General features: G+C 40.6%; 1 protein-coding gene across 23 annotated transcripts in view; it reads right to left on the bottom strand.

Annotated features, from left to right (window-relative positions):
- Positions 1 to 20,197, bottom strand: part of UNC80 (unc-80 homolog, NALCN channel complex subunit) — a 215,816-nt gene that overhangs the window by 31,197 nt on the left and 164,422 nt on the right. For 16 of the 23 annotated variants that reach the window (XM_042244174.2, XM_042244175.2, XM_027965136.3 and 13 more), the window contains 7 exons: positions 18,811 to 18,949; positions 17,531 to 17,627; positions 14,563 to 14,733; positions 11,007 to 11,099; positions 9,438 to 9,473; positions 7,767 to 7,985; positions 1,360 to 1,560 (listed from right to left, as the gene is read on the bottom strand). In XM_042244174.2, coding sequence (XP_042100108.1) covers positions 1,360 to 1,560; positions 7,767 to 7,985; positions 9,438 to 9,473; positions 11,007 to 11,099; positions 14,563 to 14,733; positions 17,531 to 17,627; positions 18,811 to 18,949 — 956 coding nt within the window. The remainder of the gene's footprint in view (positions 1 to 1,359; positions 1,561 to 7,766; positions 7,986 to 9,437; positions 9,474 to 11,006; positions 11,100 to 14,562; positions 14,734 to 17,530; positions 17,628 to 18,810; positions 18,950 to 20,197) is intronic. The other 7 variants (XM_060410364.1, XM_060410365.1, XM_060410357.1 and 4 more) reach the window with 1 other exon arrangement.

The raw sequence follows: 20,197 nt of genomic DNA, 5'->3' as shown, positions 1-20,197 counted from the left end.
TGGGGATATGTTGACATCCCTGTTGTACAAGTAACCCACAGGTCAGGTTCAGTCAACATTTCTCTTTTTGAACTGAGATCACCTGAAGAAATTTAATCCAAGGCAACCCCAAATTCACACATTGCACCCCAAGAAAATTGCCTATTATTAACCAAGTCTACACATTAATCCAAAAGTCTACTTTTAGGAAGCTGCTATTTTTCATAACAGATTTAATTATATGACAAATGAGGTAGCCTATGGAGGTGTTAACATCTTTAGATGAAAAGTTATTTTTATACATCTTTGTAAGATGTATAAAACTTTGGTCATTTGCCAGTAGGGACAAGTGTTCTATTGGAACTATTAAAGAAAATAGGAGTCCTTTAAGGATAGGCATTTCTATGCTACTAAAATAGCATATTCTATGCTACTAAAATAACCTTGAAATCATGTACAGGCATCCATCATCATTGTAGAAAAGAATATAGGATCAAACTGTCAAACATTTATTAGAATAAAATGTTTCAATTTCTTTTTGATAAATTCAACAGCTTCAGATGGCTGCATAAATGAAGAAGAACACAGGATAAAACCTGGAAAAATTCTGGCACATTGAGCAATAAGTGCTACAAATTCTTGGGCAAGAGTTGCATTGATTTGGGTTTAGTTTAATAGGACAGAAAATGGTCTCACTGAAACTTCAAATTTCCAATCTACTGGGTTTATTAGCATTTCTTAATTGATTTGTTTGCCCACTGTAGCTATAGATTTCCACACTGGGTTCAGATCTCCAGGTAGATGGGTTCAGAGACATCTGCTCATAGAGAGGCTACCAAATGATACTTCAGGCCCCAGAATGGAGATCAAGTGATAACAACATTGATTTAGTACCACCTGAATTAGGTATTTGTTATCAACCCTGAGATCTCTTTAGGGGGTGCTTTACTGATTACTGTAAAGCTTGCATTTCCCTAAAGTGATACCTAAAATACTATGTTAAACATGTATTTTTTGAACATCAAGTTAATTTTTCTTCTGTCCTTAGTTGTTTAATTTATAAGGCATATCCTGCCTTATTTGAAAAGGAATTGAAGGATACACATTGAACTTTTTAAGTGTGTCAGATAAGGAACATGATAGCTAAGAAATAAATAGATTTTTAAGATAGATGTATACTTTTGAAGAATATGTTATTTCCTCAGAAATACAGACCCGGCTACTTATGCATTCATATCCTGATTAGCTCTGCACATATAACCAACAGCAGAACACTTTTGAGCCATTCCTTCAACTCTGGATTGATCCACCACCTTAAAAACGGACAGACTTGAAATCTGAGGCTTGCAATACCTGCAGTTGATTAGGAGGCCTCCTCACCTCAAAGTAGGCATCTTATGAATTTTGTTGAACATCCTATCCAGTCTCTTTAAAATGAGGATAAGGGCCGGCCTCACTGCCTCAGCGCTCCAGTCGGTGATGGGGAGCATTTCCATGATGTAGCGACGAAGCCCACGGCTCTCCATGGTCTGGGTGTCGTACGGTGCCAGCTTCAGGAGGGAGTGTGCGATTTCTGCCAACCTAAAATATTTTGTTTTGCATTTAAAGAATCAGCTTAGAATGCCACCAACCATGGGAATTTTCCTCACACAGCATCATGCTAATCACCCTCCTTCCAATACACTGACTCCTTGAGCTATGAACATTCTAGCACATTTTCTTATACTATGTAAATAAACATTAAAAAAAAATTCTGGACAAAATTAGACCTATATATGTCTCTGAAGCCTTTCCTATTTGTCAGTTACCCCTCTTCTACTCTTTTTTGGACACTCAGTAATTTATTTGTGGGAGAATTTAGCTTTTTGTCCTGTAGCATTTCCCACATACTGGATTTTCCTGACCGAGTCTCCATGGTGTCATTTAATTGATCCTACTTCTCTTGTATTTAATTCAGTTGTTATCCAGGAGCTAGATCCGATTAGATCTTGACTTCCTGGTATGTGTCCTTCACAGGCAATGTGTGCTTTCATCAGGAGGCACGTGATTCCTAGTTGTCACTCGATAATGTCAGCGGGCACCAGTGATTACTACACAGATTCATTAACTCATCAGAAGTAGTACAATGGTAGTACTGTATCATTCTTTTATTCATATATTAACTATAACATGTTAATTAGAAGCTCCCTTTTTAAAAATTTACTTAATTGGAGGATAACTTTAACAATACTGTGATGGGTTTTTGCCATACATCAATATGAATCAGCCATGGCTACACATGTGTCCCCCTCATCTTGAACCCCCTCTCCCACCTCCCTCTCCATCCTATCCCTCTGGGTTGTCCCAGAGCACCAGCTTTGGGTATTCCTGCTTCAGGCATCAAACTTGCACTGGTCATCTATTTTACATATGATTACTCCAAGAGAGACAGGACAAATGCTTAAAAGATCTATAGTTTAACAACGCCCTAGGTGATTCTGATAGGCACTCTGGTATAGGAATCAGAGCTAAGCCCTTGCCTTCAAAACATGGAGTGCTCCACAATTGTATCCATTTGACTAGTGCCAGGGATGGAGGATTTATCACTGTTCCACAAGGCAGCTCATTCCATCTTTGGAGGTCCATACTGTGAAAAGCTCTCCTCATATTAGATTCCCAAATTCTCTCAAATTTTTCCTATGAGACCTCATCTGGAAGCATGAGTTCAGTCTAACCATACATCCCTGGCAACACTATCATTCCCACTCATCCTCTCTCCAGACTGAATGTATACATTGTCCTTCTGGGAATTATGTGTGAGTGTGAGTGTTTTAAAGAAATTATCTTAAACAGCCTTCACATTCTTTTGTTTATCTCCTTCTCACAGATGCGCCATGCAGAAAATAATTCTTTGCTTTGCAGGTTGTTTGACAGACAGGTAAGGGTATATCAATATACATGCATTTCCTTTCCCTTATTATTTTGTGTATTTTGCTTGCTCGGTCATGTCCAGCTCTTTGTGACCCCATGAGCTGTAGCCGCCAGGATCCTATGTCCGTGGGGATTTCCCAGGTAAGAATACTGGAGCGAATTGCCATTCCCTTCTCCAGGGGGTCATCCTGACCCAGGGGTTGAACCCAGGCCTCCCGGATTGGCAGGTAGATTCTTGACCATCTGAGCCACCCGGAAAGCATTACTTTATATGCAAACTTAAGAAATGGAAGAGAAAATACTGGTCAATTCCAAACTTGAACACAATGCTTAGAGTTGAATTTGAGTCATTTAATGGATTATTTACTGAATTTCCCTCATCCCTGTTCAGTTTAGTTCCTCAGTCATGTCCAGCCGTTTGCAACCCCATGGACTGCAGCACACCAGGCTTCCCTGTCAATCACCAACTCCCGGAGCTTACTCAAACTCACGTCCATAGAGTCGGTGATGCCATCCAACCATCTCATCCTCTGTTGTACCCTTCTCCTCCTGCCTTTAATCTTTCCCAACATCAGAGTCTTTTCCAAGGAGTCAGTTCTTCAAATCAGGTAGCTAAAGTATTGGAGTTTCAGCTTCAGCATCAGCCCTTCCAATGAATATTCAGGACTAATTTCCTTTAGGATTGACTGGTTGGATCTCCTTGCAGTCCAGGAGATTCTCAAGAGTCTTTTCCAACACCACAGTTCAAAAGCATCAATTCTTCGGCACTCAGCTTCCTTTATGGTCCAACTCTCACACCCATACGTGACTACTGGTAAAACTATAGCTTTGACTAGACGGACCTTTGTTGGCAAAGTAATGTCTCTGCTTTTGAATATGCTATCTAGGTTGGTCATAACTTTCCTTCCAAGAAGTAAGTGTCTTTTAATTTCATGGCTGTAGTCACCATCTGTAGTGATTTTGGAGCCCCCCCCTCCCCCCAAAATGCTCATCCCTGGGCATGTTACAACATGAATATGTTTCAGCATAAAAGAAAAATTTCCTTTAATACAGGCTTTGCTGTACTATTGCATGAATAACCTTGAGAACCTAAGATAGAGAAGGAGGGGGAGAAACGGAAAGTTGGAGAAAGGGGGCAGGGGAGGGGAGGAAGTAGAGTGAGAGAGAGGGAAAATGCATTTGCAGAGCTTACTGCTCTCTGTTCCACTGCTTAAGTAGCTTTGGTTTGGGAAAATGAGGCAATAACTTCTCTTGGGGTAGAAACTATCCAATCAAGAATGTTTTTCTTGAGAGCCTTGTAATCAATCATATATTCTGCAAATGCAGGGGTACAGATCGTCTCAACACTCCTCTTGACTCTGATTCAAATCAAGTACTTCTTGCAAATATATCCTCTTTTATATCATCCCATTTCTTTTTTCCTTTAAATCAACCCTCTCTCCTTGGTTGATACTATCCATTCTTATGAGTTTATGTACTACCTATATGTCCTCAATTCTAGAACGTATATATTGAGCTCTGACTTACACATATATCCAAATGTATACTTTATTTATAAAAGAAGACCTTCATTATATCCTTTGCTTGGTGTAAGGTCAAAGCATATGGAACTGTCACTACTTAGTAAACTCTGGCCGGAGAACAAGGAAGGTCCATTTTTATTGAAAGTTTGTTATGCGAAATTGCATGAATAGAGAGCATATTAAAACTTTTGCTCACATTTCTCTAGATTCAGGCCATGAAATAATGGTGCCCTAGAAGGCAATGGCACCCCACTCCAGTACTCTTGCCTGGAAAATCCCACGGACAGAGGAGCTTGGTGGGCTGCAGTCCATGGGGTCGCTAAGAGTCGGACACGACTGAACGACTTCACTTTTACTTTTCACTTTCATGCATTGGAGAAGGAAATGGCAGCCCACTCCAGTGTTCTTGCTTGGAGAATCCCAGGGATGGGGGAACCTGGTGGGCTTCCGTCTATGGGGTCGCACAGAGTCGGACACGACTGAAGCGACTTAGCAGCAGAATGACCTTATGCTGGCTCCATACAGTTGGCTCTTGCTGAACTGCATTAAGACGTTATGCAACTTTCAGCACTGACAGGCATCCAGTCCCAGGAAAATGGTCCTTTATCCACCATGGGATGTTGTTGAGGATGGTGTCTGTCACACTACTCTTTCCTTGTAACATACATCAACCAAGAGATACTTCTTGTTCTTCATAATTGAAAAGGTGATGTTTTACCAAGAAATTGGTTGTTTATATCTTATTGAAACTATGATTTTACGATTGGCCCTGTCTCCCTATTGATAGCACAAAGTCAAATTTATAGCTCATGAGTAGCATCTAATATGATAAAATCATAGATTTCCCATGTTAAAAAAATTATTTCCCTGCTAATTTTTCACATTGCTCTGACTCTTTAATTTGTAAATTGTATTCTTTTGCATGATACGATTTTCTAAGTTGCCTCAAGTACTTGGTACAATAATAAACTAAACACTCACATGTGATAGACAGTATTTGCAACACAGCATTCTATATTCTTACGTGTGTCTCAGTATTGGACTGTAATCCTGTTAAGACAAGGGGTTTATTTTACATCCCAGTGTCTAGGATAGTGTTTGGATCTTTCTCATTAGCATTGGTATCTATTGATCCCTAGGTCTGTGCCAGGCATGGAGCTAAGAGTTTGCCCTTCTAGAGCTCATTTAATCTTTAACAGGGTTTGACCTCTAGAGGGAGCTCCAGGCCTCTCTGACTCCTGAGCTCCTCTCCTTCCAAATGCCTTAAGGAATGCAGATACAGACCCTCAAGTCACAGGACAGTTACTAATTCATTGTTATGACTCTCTCTCCAACTTGGTCTCTCTCCTCTCTTTCTTCATTCACTCTCCTATCTTTTAGGAATCTTTTCCCACAAAATGTCTGTTGGTAGTAGCGTGTCTCTGACTCTGGAAATGTGACGGGGGATAACTTAGGACAGCTAGCCATGATCATTTCATGGCACATAGATGGGGAAAAAGTAGAAACAGTGACAGATTTTATTTTCTTGGGCTCCACAATCACTGTGGACGGTGAGTGTAGCCACAATAGCAAAAGACGCTTACTCCTTGGAACAAAAGCTATGACAAAGCTAGACAGCCTATTAGAAAGCAGAGACATCACTTTGCTAACAAAGGTCCATATAGTCAAAGCTATGGTTTTTCCAGCAGTCATATATGGATATGAGAGTCAGACCATTAAGAAAGCTGAGTACCAAAGAATTTATGACTTCAAACTGTGGTGCTGAAGAAGACTCTTGAGAGTCCCTTGGACAGCAAGGAGATCAAACCTGTCAATCCCAAAGGAAATCAACCCTGGTTATTCACTGGAAGGACTGTTGCTGAAACCCCAAAACTTTGGCCACCTAATGAGAAGAGCTGACTTATTGGAAAAGACCCTGATGCTAGGAAAGATTGAAGGCAGGAGGAGAAAAGGATGATGGAGGATGAGAGATGGCTCACTGACTCAAAGGACATGAGTTTGAGCAAACTCTGGGAGATAGTGAAGGACAGGGAAGACTGGGTGCTGCAGTCCATGGGGTCACAAGAGTTGGAAACGACTTAGTGACTGAACAACAAGCCATGATCAGTAGGAAAGGAGCAGAGAGCGCGTGACTGAAGCACTGAGTTACTATGGCAACAGGAGCTTAACACCTCAAACTTTCCTCCCCTTTCCCAGTGTTGGAGCTGAAATTCTCAGTGTAAAATAAGCTCTTCCCATCACAGCACAGTGGGGAGTGTGAACACATGTGATGCTATGGAGTTCTGGGTGTGCGCCAACAACTCAGAGAGTGTGAAATCTGTCTGGAGGAGAAAGAGCCTGTGTTCTTCTTACATTTCTCATTTTCCCTCACTTAGTACTTTCTAAACTTTTCAGGGGATAATTTTAGGGGGGAAAAATGAGGCAATAATCAGGAAATTGGTGTGTTTTGCCAAATTGCAATGTTATTCCTGAAAGGCTAGAACCTAAGCCTACCTTTAGCTTTATAGATCTACTAAACTCTTCAAGGGAATATTCAGTTACCCATGGAATTTTCCTTTCCAGGAATTGTTATAATCCTTTATAAACTGTTATAAATCAAAATAGAAGATCCCCTGGAATCATGTGCCTTTAAAGAACCTGAAAATACAGACACAGGCTTTGTAGTCTGAGTAACAAGTAAAATGACATTTCCCTAGGAAGAAGGAAATATGAGTGCACAGAGATGTAATTCTGGAGTCTCTCTCTGATACTCCAGGAGCACAGATTTTTATATGATGACTGGCCTCAACTAGTGCAGAATTTTTACCAGGACATTTTTGAAATACTGGAAGGCTGTCATGCACAATGTGTATAAAAGGAATCTCAGACTGAACCAAAGTCTGATTCTAAGTTAAAACTGCTCCTTCCCTGTAGGCCAGTCACTGAGTCCTCAGATATTGTAGGAGCAGAAAGCAGCTGTGCACTTTTCATGCAATATAAGAGACAGAAGACACTGGATTCTTATGAAAAATTAGAATTGGGGCAGTAAAGAGTACTTGGAAGAACGTTACTTCCATAAGAACTCAGGTGACACAAGTTCCTTTCATTCTCTTACTGAGGAGCAAATATTGACTGGGGCTTTTCTGACTTTAAGAATATCTCCCCCCTGTCCATGCCAAGATCCTTTTCCATGGATTTGACATCCATTTTCCCAGAGGGCTCCATCTGTCATGTATCCAAACCACAGAAGACCAATCAATTTCAACCAGTTACAAGTTTTGACCCTGCCCCATCTCAATCACCCTGCACACTGCCCCCACCCCTCACCTGCCCTGGCTGTGTGCACACTCAGGGGAGAGAAAGGGAGGATGGTACCTCATGTGAGACTTCACATCCAGCAGCTCCAAGGCAGTGACCCGCGGCTCGCCGGCCAGGTTTTGCAAGATCTTCAGCCTGGGCCCGCAGTGCTTGTAGAACTCTGTGCAGATGTTCAGCAGAGACTCCCGAGGCCGCCTGAACTCCTCCCGAGCGATCCGTTCATCCAGTTCCTCCCTGGGAAGGCCCTGCCCTTCCTCCAGTAAGTGCAGGTTTTCTCTGGGGAAATTATAAAATTATTATAAAAAATTATGGCAATAAAAATTATTAACTGGGGGTCTGGAAAGGTGTGTGTGGTGGGCAGCTGTGAAAGAAGGGTATCATGTAGAAGAAAAACATGATGTGGTCCCCAAACTTTTTGGCACCAGGATCCGGTTTCATGGAAGGCAATTTTTCCACAGTCAGGGTGGGAAGGGAATGGTTTGGGTATGATTCGGGCACACTGCCGTTATTGTGCACTTTATTTCTATTATTATTACATCAGCTTCACCTCAGATCATCAGGCATTAGATTCCAGAGGTTGGGGACTCCTGCCTTATATTATATCCAAGGTAATGAAGCAGCAGGGCAGGGCCAAGGAGAAACTCATTGGAAAAATAAAGAAAGTCCATCATTCTAGAAGAGACTATCACCCCAAACTGTAGTGACTTTACATTAGTCACTTCCTGAGGATTTATGCGGAATTAGGATGTCACATGAGAATGAAATGAAACCTGATGGAACCATAACCCAACTTACAAGGCAAATCATCACAAGAAGATAGAATTATCACATAGTACAAAATTAGAGCTGTCTTCCTAGAGGGCTGGGATGGAGTGAGAGGTGGGAGGTAGGCTCAAGAGGGAGGGGACATATGTATACCTATGGCTGATTCATGTTGATGTATGGCAGAAACCAACACAATAATTAATATTCTCCAATTAAAATAAATAAAATTTTTAAAGAGTAAAAAGTGAAATAAAAAAATTAAATGAAAAAATAAAAAATATATAGGCGATTCTACCCTCCAAAGTATATTTTAATTCACGATTTTTAAAAATGTATTACTTAATGTGGCTCATGGTTAAAAAAGTTTAAAACTCACTACCCTCAAGTGTTGTGAGGCTTCCCTTGATTTAATTGGGCAATCTAGGATGAAGGATATGCTTTAATGGGTTGTGAATTTTACTTTTATCATGTAGGAAAAGATTTTTAAAAGACATAATAACTATTAAGCAAATGAGAAAGAACTTCCCTCTCAAAAGAAAGAAGTGTGAACAAAGGCAATGTCCTGGAGAAGCCAAAGGCCATTTGGTAAGACAGTCAAATAATAAGAAATTGCCCAGTGGGATCTAGCCATTACATGGTTGCTTATAATTGTAAACTATTGGAAACAGCTTAAATAGCCCACAAATAGAGGTTGAGTAACAAATTAGTGTATATTTCTAATCAGACATATCCAACCATTACACATGAAGGTAAGGCTCTACATATACTGGTTTGAAAGATGGGTGTGACATAGTGTTGAATAAAAAAAGGCAGGTTTCAAAAAGAGTGGAGCAGAAGACAATCCAGTCACATATAATTATGTGATTGTGTCTGCTTGGGTAAAAATAAACAGTTGGTAGATGCTTTCCAAAATATTAAAGGTGCTTATCTTTTTTTAAAAAACGTTAGGTTGTCTTTCTGTACCTGATGAAGTGCAGTTTGGCGCCTTGTTCCTGGTACCTGAGAGTCAGAAAAACAGTCTGAGTCACTATCAGAGCGAGAACAGGGGTCCTGTGGTGGGTCCTCTTAAAGACCTTTCCTCATGAGAAGCCCTTGAAACTACACGTTTTGGTAAGCTCACCATAACACATATACTAATTCTAAAGTAGAAAATCTTGATCTGTCATTCAGCTATCACAGATACTACAATAATAGTTGCTGGGAAAGCTGTTCCATTGCCAGATGATTTGTAGAAAGACAAATATTGTAAAAACACACCCAAACTCACGGAATGTGGTCTCATGAGGGAAATTTTTAAACTTTAAAGGTAAGGTGAATCTACTTACAATTTTAACATCATGTGCTATATCTTAGGGAGACCAGAGGGAAAATCATGGCTGACTTCCTTTCGGTTCTAGAGACTTCTCCTTTTATGAGTGACTGGCAATAGGACTTTAGAAGTCCTCTTTCTCTGTGTACCTTGCATCGAGCCTAGTTGAACATAGCTCAGTATGCTTAGAGAAACCCCCGTGCTTAGCTGCTCAGTCATGTCTGACTCTCTGCAACCCCATGGACTGTAGCCTGACAGGCTCCTCTGTCTATGGGGATTCTCCAGGCAAGGATACTGGAGTGGGTTCCATGGCTTTCTCCAGGGAGAGAAACCCCTAAGAATCACTTAAACTCATTACTCAAAACCCAAAGAATCGTTTTTAGTTAATGTGAGACGCTGAGACCTGAGTCAACACTAGTTTGAAATCTATTTCATTTTTAGCATAAATATATGATGAGCAGGGAATTTACGTAAATAATGATACACACTTTAAAATGTGCTTCAGAGAGACTAGACAATTATTTCTTTTTTCCTTATGATTATTTTGCTAACTAGTCCACACTGGGAAAAGAGAACTTTCTCTCAAGCTGATTTTAGATTTGCCCTGTCTTAAATTCTTCCTTGAAGGAAGAAGCTAATTGAACATTTGTTTCTGCCTCAGGGTATTTAGAGGTTAACCTACGCAGAATGAAGCAGGTAAAGTATTAACTAGTCCAGCCAGTATCTTGAGTTACACTAAAACAAGGAAGATGATTAAGTCAACAACCATGAAACCATCATGTAGTGACCTAAGTCAAAGTTTGGATGAAAGGTCTGCTGAAAATCTGTCCACATGAAAGAAAGTTGACTCTGCACAACTGCCCTGGAATGAGAAACCACCTCTTGGTTATTATTGTTTCATCTGTGTCCAACAAAAAGGCAAATGAAACAACAGTGGAATAGTTCAAAGACCACCCAGGAGGCAGAGAGCATCTTGCATGTTCACACAGACACAGGAACGCCATTTTTAAAAGATGTCTTATTTCTCTTCATTTATGAAGGTGACACTTTTAAAAAATGGCCTCAGTATTTTCTTGTAACTCTAAACTCTCACCTTCTGGTCTTTTCTTTGGAGAATGTCACCCTCAGTATTGACTAGTTTCAGGATTCGTTTCATTCGCAATGGCTGAGATTCAGGTTGTATGAAATTGAGAGACCACAGGAGCATGGGGCCGGGGGATTACCTGGTATTCACCCCAGAGGACATGGTGTGGTTGGCTGTGGTGGCCCCTTTATGACCTTGGTCACACCTGCTCATCTGGGGGGCCGTCATGGGCCTGCAACAATGACAGTAACAAAACAACACAAGTGGAGACACTTATGAAATCCTCAGGTTATTGCAGCTCATGCACGTTTTAAGTCAGTTTTAGAGTCTTATAAAGACTTTGGGCTTTGCTGTCACACTCCGGTGCTCTCTTTGTTCTGGGAGGCACCTAAAAGGGAATACCGATTCCCAAGGGTCTGTCAATGAGATGTAAGGTCTTTTGTTTCTTGGTCCTGAGTAAGGAACTAGGACTCCAAACCAGACATTTATGAAATCAGACTTATAAGTCTGTTTTGATGAAGTGAAAGTTAAGAATTCATTTTTCAAATCTACAGGTACCAGGAAGCTAGCCATTCTAGATAGTAAGAAAAAAAAAAAAGAATGCACATATCATTTAGGCCACCTACTCCATAATCAACCACTCGATTTTTCTGCAAAACTATCAGAGAAGGAGAACCTTTCCAGTGAAAATTACACCTAAGACTACCCAGGGACTTGAGTAAATGAATATCTATTTAAGTCAATAATTTTGACGCTAAGAAATAGAAAAGAATCATCTCTCCTTTTATATCTTCTCTGAGTTTTAGGTTAACTGCCTTTGTGTCATTTGTGACATGGAAGGGAAGATAAGGCTTTTTAAAGCAATTGCTTATATAAACTCTTTAAGGTTTGCTTCTATTATGCTTAGTTTCTATATGCTGGTTGTGGTTGGTGACTGGACCGTTAATGATAACACCAGACTGTCTCTTTCTGTGCCTTTGCTATAGTGGGCAGAATTTAAAGCTGGCCCCAAGACCTTCCTCCTGCCTGGTGTTACTCTTGCGGTTCTGGTACATTATATGGCAAGAGGGGGATGATCTGCGTAGACCTAATCTTACCATGCGTGCTTAGTCATGTCTAACTCTTTACAACCCCATGGACTGTAGCCCGCCAGGCTCCTCTGTCCATGGGATCCTCCAGGCAAAAATACTGATGTGGGTCGCCATGTTCTCCTCCAAGGGATCTTCTAACCCAAGAACTGAACCTGTGTTTCCTGTGTCTGCAGCATGGCAGGCAGATTTGTTACACTGAGTCACATGCCAGTACTTAGAAGGCAGAAAGTTTTCTCTTGCTAGGGGCAGAGAGATTTGAAGCCTAAGAAGGACTCAAGGGCACCATTGTCGGCTGGAGGACTGGAGGTTCTGGGTGAGAAGGGAAATCAGTGTCTTATAAGCAGAGAGTGGCCCCTGGCTGAGGTCAGAAAGGAAAAGGGACCTCCAACCCAAAGCTGCCTGCTGGATTCTGCCAAAAACCTTAATGAGCTTAGAAATGGATTTTCCCCCAGAACCTTCCAATAAGAGGTCAGACTAACTGACATCTTGATTTTGGCCTTGGGAGACCCTAAGCAGAATAATCAGCTGAGTTTGCCCCAGGTTTCTGACCTACAGAACCATGCCATGTGATATTATCTGTCTTAAGCCTCTGAGTTCGTGGTAACATGTTATGCAACAATGGAAAACTAACACTGATACACTTGTAATACACTTGTTTATGTGTTACTATCTATAGAACTGTTGTTGTTTTTTCATGAGCTACATAAATTAAGACTGTGAAAGTGAAATGGTATCCTTCTTATTAAATATTTGCTTTCTGTAAAAACAATGAGGCCAGTTTAGTTGTGAATAATTATAACCAACCAGTGAGGCTAGTCTTCCACTTCATCAAAAGAATATTAAGTACACTGGGATATTTAAGACCATGGGATTTTAAATATCAGAGCTCCATCCATAATTCTTTGTGGAATTTTGGTTAAGTCAATTTTGGATAAGTTAATTGACTTATCCTTATAAAAAGGAATAGAAAGCATCATTGGGTATTATGAAGAACAAGAATCAAGTGGCACTTGGGGAAAATGAGTGCTCTTTCCTCTAGTCTCATGAAGGCACTCATGACATACCCAGGTAGGTGCAGAAGGAAGAGTGTAAGTCATGTATTTTTCCTTGGGATGTTCTTTCTCCTTGGACTTTCAGAAAACCATCATCAAAGCACTGGGGACTGTTTCTCATGGGATGAGGCAATTTGTCATGGGTCCCTGTTTCATAGCTTCCCATTTCCTCAGTTTAGATGCATGTGGGCATTTCAACAGATAATCTACCCAAGACTTTGGGCTGTTTTCTTCTTCTCTAGGCTGGCAATGTAGGGCAAGAATGGGAACTAAATACGGATTGAACTTAATGAATGACAACCTCACGCCCCTTCTCACTTGCTGTTGGAAGTGACAGAGATTTCAGCGAGTCCCCCCACTGATTGAACATGATGGGGCTGAAGAAGTTGGTACCTTTGATGGGAGTAAATCTCAGAATTTTAGGCTAATGATATGGTCAAATGGGATGGAGGAACAAAGACACCAATGCAGAAAGAAGGCTTCCCCACCTCCACCCCTGGGGAGGAACATCTCCTTCCAGCTAATCGTAGATGAAAATGGAAAAGGGAAGCCAGTCACTACGTAGTTTTCTGCATCTACCATTCCCACTCACCTTATCTTTTGTGCACAGACATCCCTCCTCCCCTACTGCCCCAAACTCCACCCAGGCCTCCTCAGCCCAGCCCTTCCCTGGGCCCAGGGTCACCCAGTTCTTCTGTTTCTGCACCCAAGAATCTTACGACAGGACTAAACTCTTGGAACTCTGCTTAGGATGAACCCTGGTGTCAACTGACATTGACAAATCCCTCAGTCCCCTCTCTCAGCAATAATGAGTCTTGTCCAATGGAGAATCTACCAATTGAAGCATTAGAATAAAATTTTGTAGTTTATGTCTGTTATGTAGCTTCTGACATTATAGGGAGAAAACCCCAACTCTTTAAAAATAGGAAAACAATATAAACACTTAGTTGAAATTGGTGACATTTCATGTTTCATAAAATAAGAGCTAATAAAATTGTGGATCACATTTTCACATTCACTAAATTAGCCCTTTTATGAAAGATTTGTTTACTACTGGGTTAAAACTGCCAGAGAAGCTCAGCAAACTATGTGCAAGTGTGTGTTTAGCAGTAACAATACTACTACTAATTATTATTATCATTATTATTATTATTCAGAGTACTTAGCACTATTTATCCAAACAACTCAGGGAATGTTTGCAGTTTTAGCCATAAAGGGCTGAGTTTGGATACACGCTCAGTCGCTAAGTTGTGTCTGACTCTTTGTGACCCTGTGGACTGTATCCCACCAGGCTCCTCTTTTCAAGGAATTTCCCAGGCAATAATACTGGAGTGGGTTGCCATTTCCTCCTCCAGGGGATCTTCCCAACCCAGGGATCAAACCCAAGTCTCCTGTTTGTCAGGCAGATTCTTTACCACTGAGGCACCTGGGAAACTCCCAAGTTTGGGTAAAAACTGGGTTTTAGAGATTTTAGCCGTCACTTTTTTTTTCTTCCTCTTTGTGGTGGATACATGTTGTTTATGGCTGTGGACATTTCTGCCAATGGGATTACCTGGTGAGGACCTCCACGCTGTACAAAAGGGCCTGCAGGGAGGTTGCAAGAGCAGCCATGGCAGCAATCTCCTCTCGGGCAGCAGGTACTGTCTCCACCTGTGATGTCTGCCTCTTCAGCTTTTGTAGGTAACATGGCACCAAAGCTTCCAAGACCATCAGCATCTGAAGACTTCAATCAACAGAAAGAAAACCAAATCACATTTTACATCCTATTTAATATTTTGGAGCATGGAGAAATGAGAAGCCTCTAGAGAGATGAAAAAAATCTTGAGTCCCCTTCCCACTCCATCCATGTCAAGAGTAATTAAAGCTGCTGGAAATATTGACTAACACTAATTAATGAATTAATTAAGCACCCAATGGGTTTCCCAGGTGGCGCTAGTGGTAAGAATCCACCTGCCAATGCAGGAGACATAAGAGACACAGGTTCAATCCCTGGGTTGGGAAGATCCCCTGGAGTAGGAAATGGCAACCCACTCCTGTAATTTGCCTGGACAATTCCATAGACAGAGGAGCCTGATGGGCTACAGTCAAAGAGATTTAAGAGTTAACGTATATACAATTGGTTGACAGCATAATATTGAGTTGGTCAAAAAGTTCGTCTGGGCTTGTCTATAAACTCTTCCTTTTTGGCCGACCTGATAGAGTGGTAATAGGTGGAGTTATTCTGTTGACATAGAGAAATGAACCTCACAAAATCATCAACAAAACTTTCATTCATTAATTTGCCAAGAGTGATTTTCTAGCTGGAACAAATTCGAGACAAGATTAAACTCTTCTTTAGGAGGCAGGCTTCCTAAAGCTTAAGCATTTTTACAGCAAGAATCATGTCTGAAATAGTCATTGTGATGCAGGTCTGAAAAATGCCTGCTTACTAGAATGAATCATTAAGAAGTTCAGCTGTATTTTGCTATTAAGAGACATGTTAAATATAAGTATACAGAAATGTTGAAGATTACAATAAGAGCAAACACCAAAAGAATGCTGATGTAACTATGTTAGACAAAACAGACTTCAAGGCAAATAGCATTCCTATAGTTAAAGATGGAAATTTCACAACCAAAAAAAGACATATAGATGTCAGGCTTATGATTAAACTTATCATGACTAAGATCAGTATAATATTGGCTCAAGGATAGACAAATAGATATATGAAATAGAATAAGGAATACAAAACAAATCTGCAGATATTTGATGTTTAACAAAAATGGCACTGAAATATGATGGGGAATAGTCTTTTCTATAAATGGTGCTAGGTCTGTTGCCTATTATATATCTCTACAGAAAAAATAAACTTTGACCCTTACTTTACACCATACCAAAATTAATTCCGGGTGACTTGTTAACCTAAATGTAAATGTAAAGACAATAAAGCACCTGGCCTGTAAGAGGACACATTTGTAACCTTGGGTTAGCCAAGATTTCATAAGAGGACACAGAAGAACTAAAAAATAGGAAAAAGGTGATACATCGGACTACATTAAAATGAAGGGCTCTGTTAATCAAAAGACAAACTTAGGGAAGTAAAATTATAAGTCACAGAGTAAAAGATTTCATTTGAAATACATGTAGCCAGTGACGTGTTGGAAAGGCTAAATAACAATAACCAGTCAAGAAAGCCTACTGGGACTTCCCTGGCAGTCCAGCACTGCCAAAGGGCAAGGGTTTGATCCCTGGTCAGGGAACTAAGATCCCATATGCCACAGGGTAGGGCCAAACAAAAAAAAAAAAAAAAAAAGAAAGGAAAGCCTACTGTATGCGTTTCTTTCCAATACCATGTTCAGTGATGTCATTCTGGTATTTTGTATTTAGCAATTATTACATATTGGTAAACTGGCAAAGATACAGAGATCTAGTCATGAAATGTTCACCAGTACACCACTCTATACAAGCTAAAGAGTACTTTATCATACTCGGAAAAATTCTACATATCAAATAAAAATTATTGACTATCTCATTGAGAAATTAAAAGGAAGAGGTTTCCTAATGTTACATAATTGAGGAGGAGGAGGAGGAGGAGGAGGAGGAAAGGTCAAAGAGTTGGTTAAGTCAGACTAATGGAACATTTTGAAAAAGGCAACTTAATTATTTTTAAGCATGTATATTAAAAGGGAACTATCCATGATTCATTTGAATTATTATCTCTGCCTTTAGAAGACCTATTTTAATAGAGATATGAGACTGATTTTCACTTCACATATCATTTATACACACAAATATATATATATATATATATATATATATAAAATCAGAGGCAACATCCTAGAATCGGAATAACACTCTCCATGTGAGGCCTCTGGGCTCCCTGCTCTTGGAAAATGATAGGCATGACTTGTCTTCCTGCTCTTTGGGTGACAGAAGTTCTTATTTTTCCCTGAAAGGCTGGTACTGCTGCTAAGTCGCTTCAGTCGTGTCCGACTCTGTGCGACCCCATAGATGGCAGCCCACCAGGCTCCCCCGTCCCTGGGATTCTCCAGGCAAGAACACTGGAGTGGGTTGCCATTTCCTTCTCCAATGCAGGAAAGTGAAAAGTGAAAGTGAAGTCGCTCAGTCGTGTCCGACCCTCAGCGACCCCATGGACTGCAGCCTTCCAGGCTCCTCTGTCCATGGGATTTTCCAGGCAAGAGTCCTGGAGTGGGGTGCCATTGCCTTAGGAGTTTTCTTAAATAGATTAAATGTCTATTGAGAAATTAATGGCAAATCAAATTTCAATTACACGTGAGGATAATATTTCCTAAACATATTAGCTGCTGCATAAATCCTAAATTAGGGAATTTCAAATTGATGAAGATTTACTGTATTTTTCATAACCTCTGCTATGACAAGTTTCCTACATTTAGTTTTGCAAATGGACTTGTCAGACTGTTGCAGGCTAATATTAACAAACATAACTTTTGTATTCACTCAGCTTTATTTCCCTTGCCATATTCACTTATTACAAGGCACAGATTAAAGCGTGCAGTTACCTTCTGAATGATTCAGGAGCATATGCCACCACTGTAACACAGAGCTTAATGGCTTCACTTATAGAGAAAGTCAGGTCTTCGTTTCCATAGCAGAAGTCTAAAGGGACAGAAGGTCAAGGCACACAATCAGAGTGGATTCTGTCAGGGATAAAGAGGAGCTTATCACTCCTAACATTTTCTTTCTAGTGATATTTTGTAGTTATTTCTTTACTAGACTTTATTCCTAAACTGTGAACACTCAATTTCCTCATCTTAAGGGACTAAAAATTTTATTCTATTTTTGAATAATCATATGACAAATAAAAGTGTTATTTTTTTAGTTAAAAAACTCTCATCTAATAGAACAGCAGGCTTCCCTGTCCATCACCAACTCCGCGAGTTTGCTCAAACTCATGTCCATCGAGTTGGTGATGTCATTCAACCATTTCATCCTCTGTCATCCCCCTTCTCCTCCTGCCCTCAGTATTTCCCAGCATCAGGGTCTTTTCAAATCAGTCAGTTCTTCGCATCAGGTGGCCAAAGTATTGGAGTTTCAGCTTCAGCATCAGTCCTTCCAATGAATATTCAGGACTTATTTCCTTTAGAATGGACTGGTTTGGATCTCCTTGTAGTCCAAGGGGCTCTCAAGAGTCTTTTCCAACACCACAGTCCAAAAGCATCAATTCTTTGGCGCTCAGCCTTCTTTATGGTCCAACTCTCACATTCATACATGACTACTGGAAAAATTATAGCTTTGACTATACGGACCTTTATTGGCAAAGTAATGTCTGTGCTTTTTAATACATTGTCTAGGTTTGTCATAGCTTTCCTTCCAAGGAGCATGCGTCTTTTAATTTCATGGCTGCAGTCACCATCTGCAGTGATTCTGGAGCCCAAGAAGATAAAATGTGTTACTGTTTTCACTTTTTCCCCTTCTATTTGCCATGAAGTGATGGGACTGGATGCCATGTTCTTAGGTTTTCTTAATGCTGAGTTTCAAGCCAGCTTTTGCACTATTCTCTTTCAACTTCATCAAGAGGTTCTTTAGTTCTTAATTTTCTGCCATATGCCATCTGCATATCTGAGGTTGTTGGTATTTCTCCCAGTTTTCCTGGTAGAGAATCCTTAACACTTTAGGAATTATAAGAAATTTAAGAAACAGGGGATAGGAAAATATATTCATTTAACTTATACTAAGCCCCACTTATGTTGCTGTTTCCATTTAGTTCAAAATATTCAGTATAAAGTCACTAAAAATACTACAAAGAGAAAAAGAATGTCAAGGCAAATTTTCCTTTTACCCAAAGACTTAAGAGGCTTCTCAGCTTTGACCAGCTCTAAGATGTCCAGGATGTCAGTGGTCTCTCCCTCCAGGGACTGCAGCAAGTCAAACAGGCACTGAGCTGACACACCTTTGCTGGATCCAGTATTGGCAGCATCCTGTGTAAAGAAAAGTCATGGGCCATCACTGAAAAGTCTACAAATAACAAATGCTGGAGAGGGTGTGGAGAAAAGGGAACTCTTATACATTATCAGTGGGAACGTAAGCTGGTCCAGCCACTATGGAAGACAATACGGAAATTCCTCAGTTCAGTTAGGTCGCTCAGTCGTGTTCCACTCTTTGTGACCCCATGAATCGCAGCACGCCAGGCCTCCCTGTCCATCACCAATTCCCTGAGTTCACTCAAACTCATGTCCATCGGGTCAGTGATGCCATCCAGCCATCTCATCCTCAGTCGTCCCCTTCTCCTCCTGTCCCCAATCCCTCCCAGCATCAGAGTCTTTTCCAATGAGTCAACTCTTCGCATGAGGTGGCCAAAGTACTGGAATTTCAGCTTCAGCATCATTCCTTCCAAAGAAATCCCAGGACCGATCTCCTTCCAAATGGACTGGTTGGATCTCCTTGCAGTCCAAGGGACTCTCAAGAGTCTTCTCCAACACCACAGTTCAAAAGCATCAATTCTTCGGTGCTCAGCTTTCTTCACAGTCCAACTCTCAAATCCATACATGACCACTGGAAAAACCACAGCCTTGACTAGACGGACCTTTGTTGGCAAAGTAATGTCTCTGCTTTTGACTATGCTATCTAGGTTGGTCATAACTTTCCTTCCAAGGAGTAAGCGTCTTTTAATTTCATGGCTGCAATCACCATCTGCAGTGATTTTGGAGTCCAAAAAAATAAACTCTGACACGGTTTCCACTGTTTCCCCATCTATTTCCCATGAAGTGATGGGACCAGATGCCATGATCTTCGTTTTCTGAATGTTGAGCTTTAAGCCAACTTTTTCACTCTCCTCTTTCACTTTCATCAAGAGGCTCTTTAGTTCCTCTTTACTTTCTGCCATAAGGGTGGTGTCATCTGCATATCTGAGGTTATTGATATTTCTCCCAGCAATCTTGATTCCAGCTTGTGCTTCTTCCAGACCAGCATTTCTCATGATGTACTCTGCATATAAGTTAAATAAGCAGGGTGACAATATACAGCCTTGACGTACTCCTTTTCCTATTTGGAACCAGTCTGTTGTTCCAGGTCCAGTTCTAACTGTTGCTTCCTGACCTGCATACAGGTTTCTCAAGAGGCAGGTCAGGTGGTCTGGTATTCCCATCTCTTTCAGAATTTTCCACAGTTTATTGTGATCCACACAGTCAAAGGCTTTGGCATAGTCAATAAAGCAGAAATAGGTGTTT

The sequence above is a fragment of the Ovis aries genome, chromosome 2, assembly GCF_016772045.2.
Source record: "Ovis aries strain OAR_USU_Benz2616 breed Rambouillet chromosome 2, ARS-UI_Ramb_v3.0, whole genome shotgun sequence".
Taxonomy (NCBI): domain Eukaryota; kingdom Metazoa; phylum Chordata; class Mammalia; order Artiodactyla; family Bovidae; genus Ovis; species Ovis aries.
The sequence above is the reverse complement of the archived record's forward strand: the minus strand, read 5'-3'. Positions and strand labels throughout refer to the sequence as shown.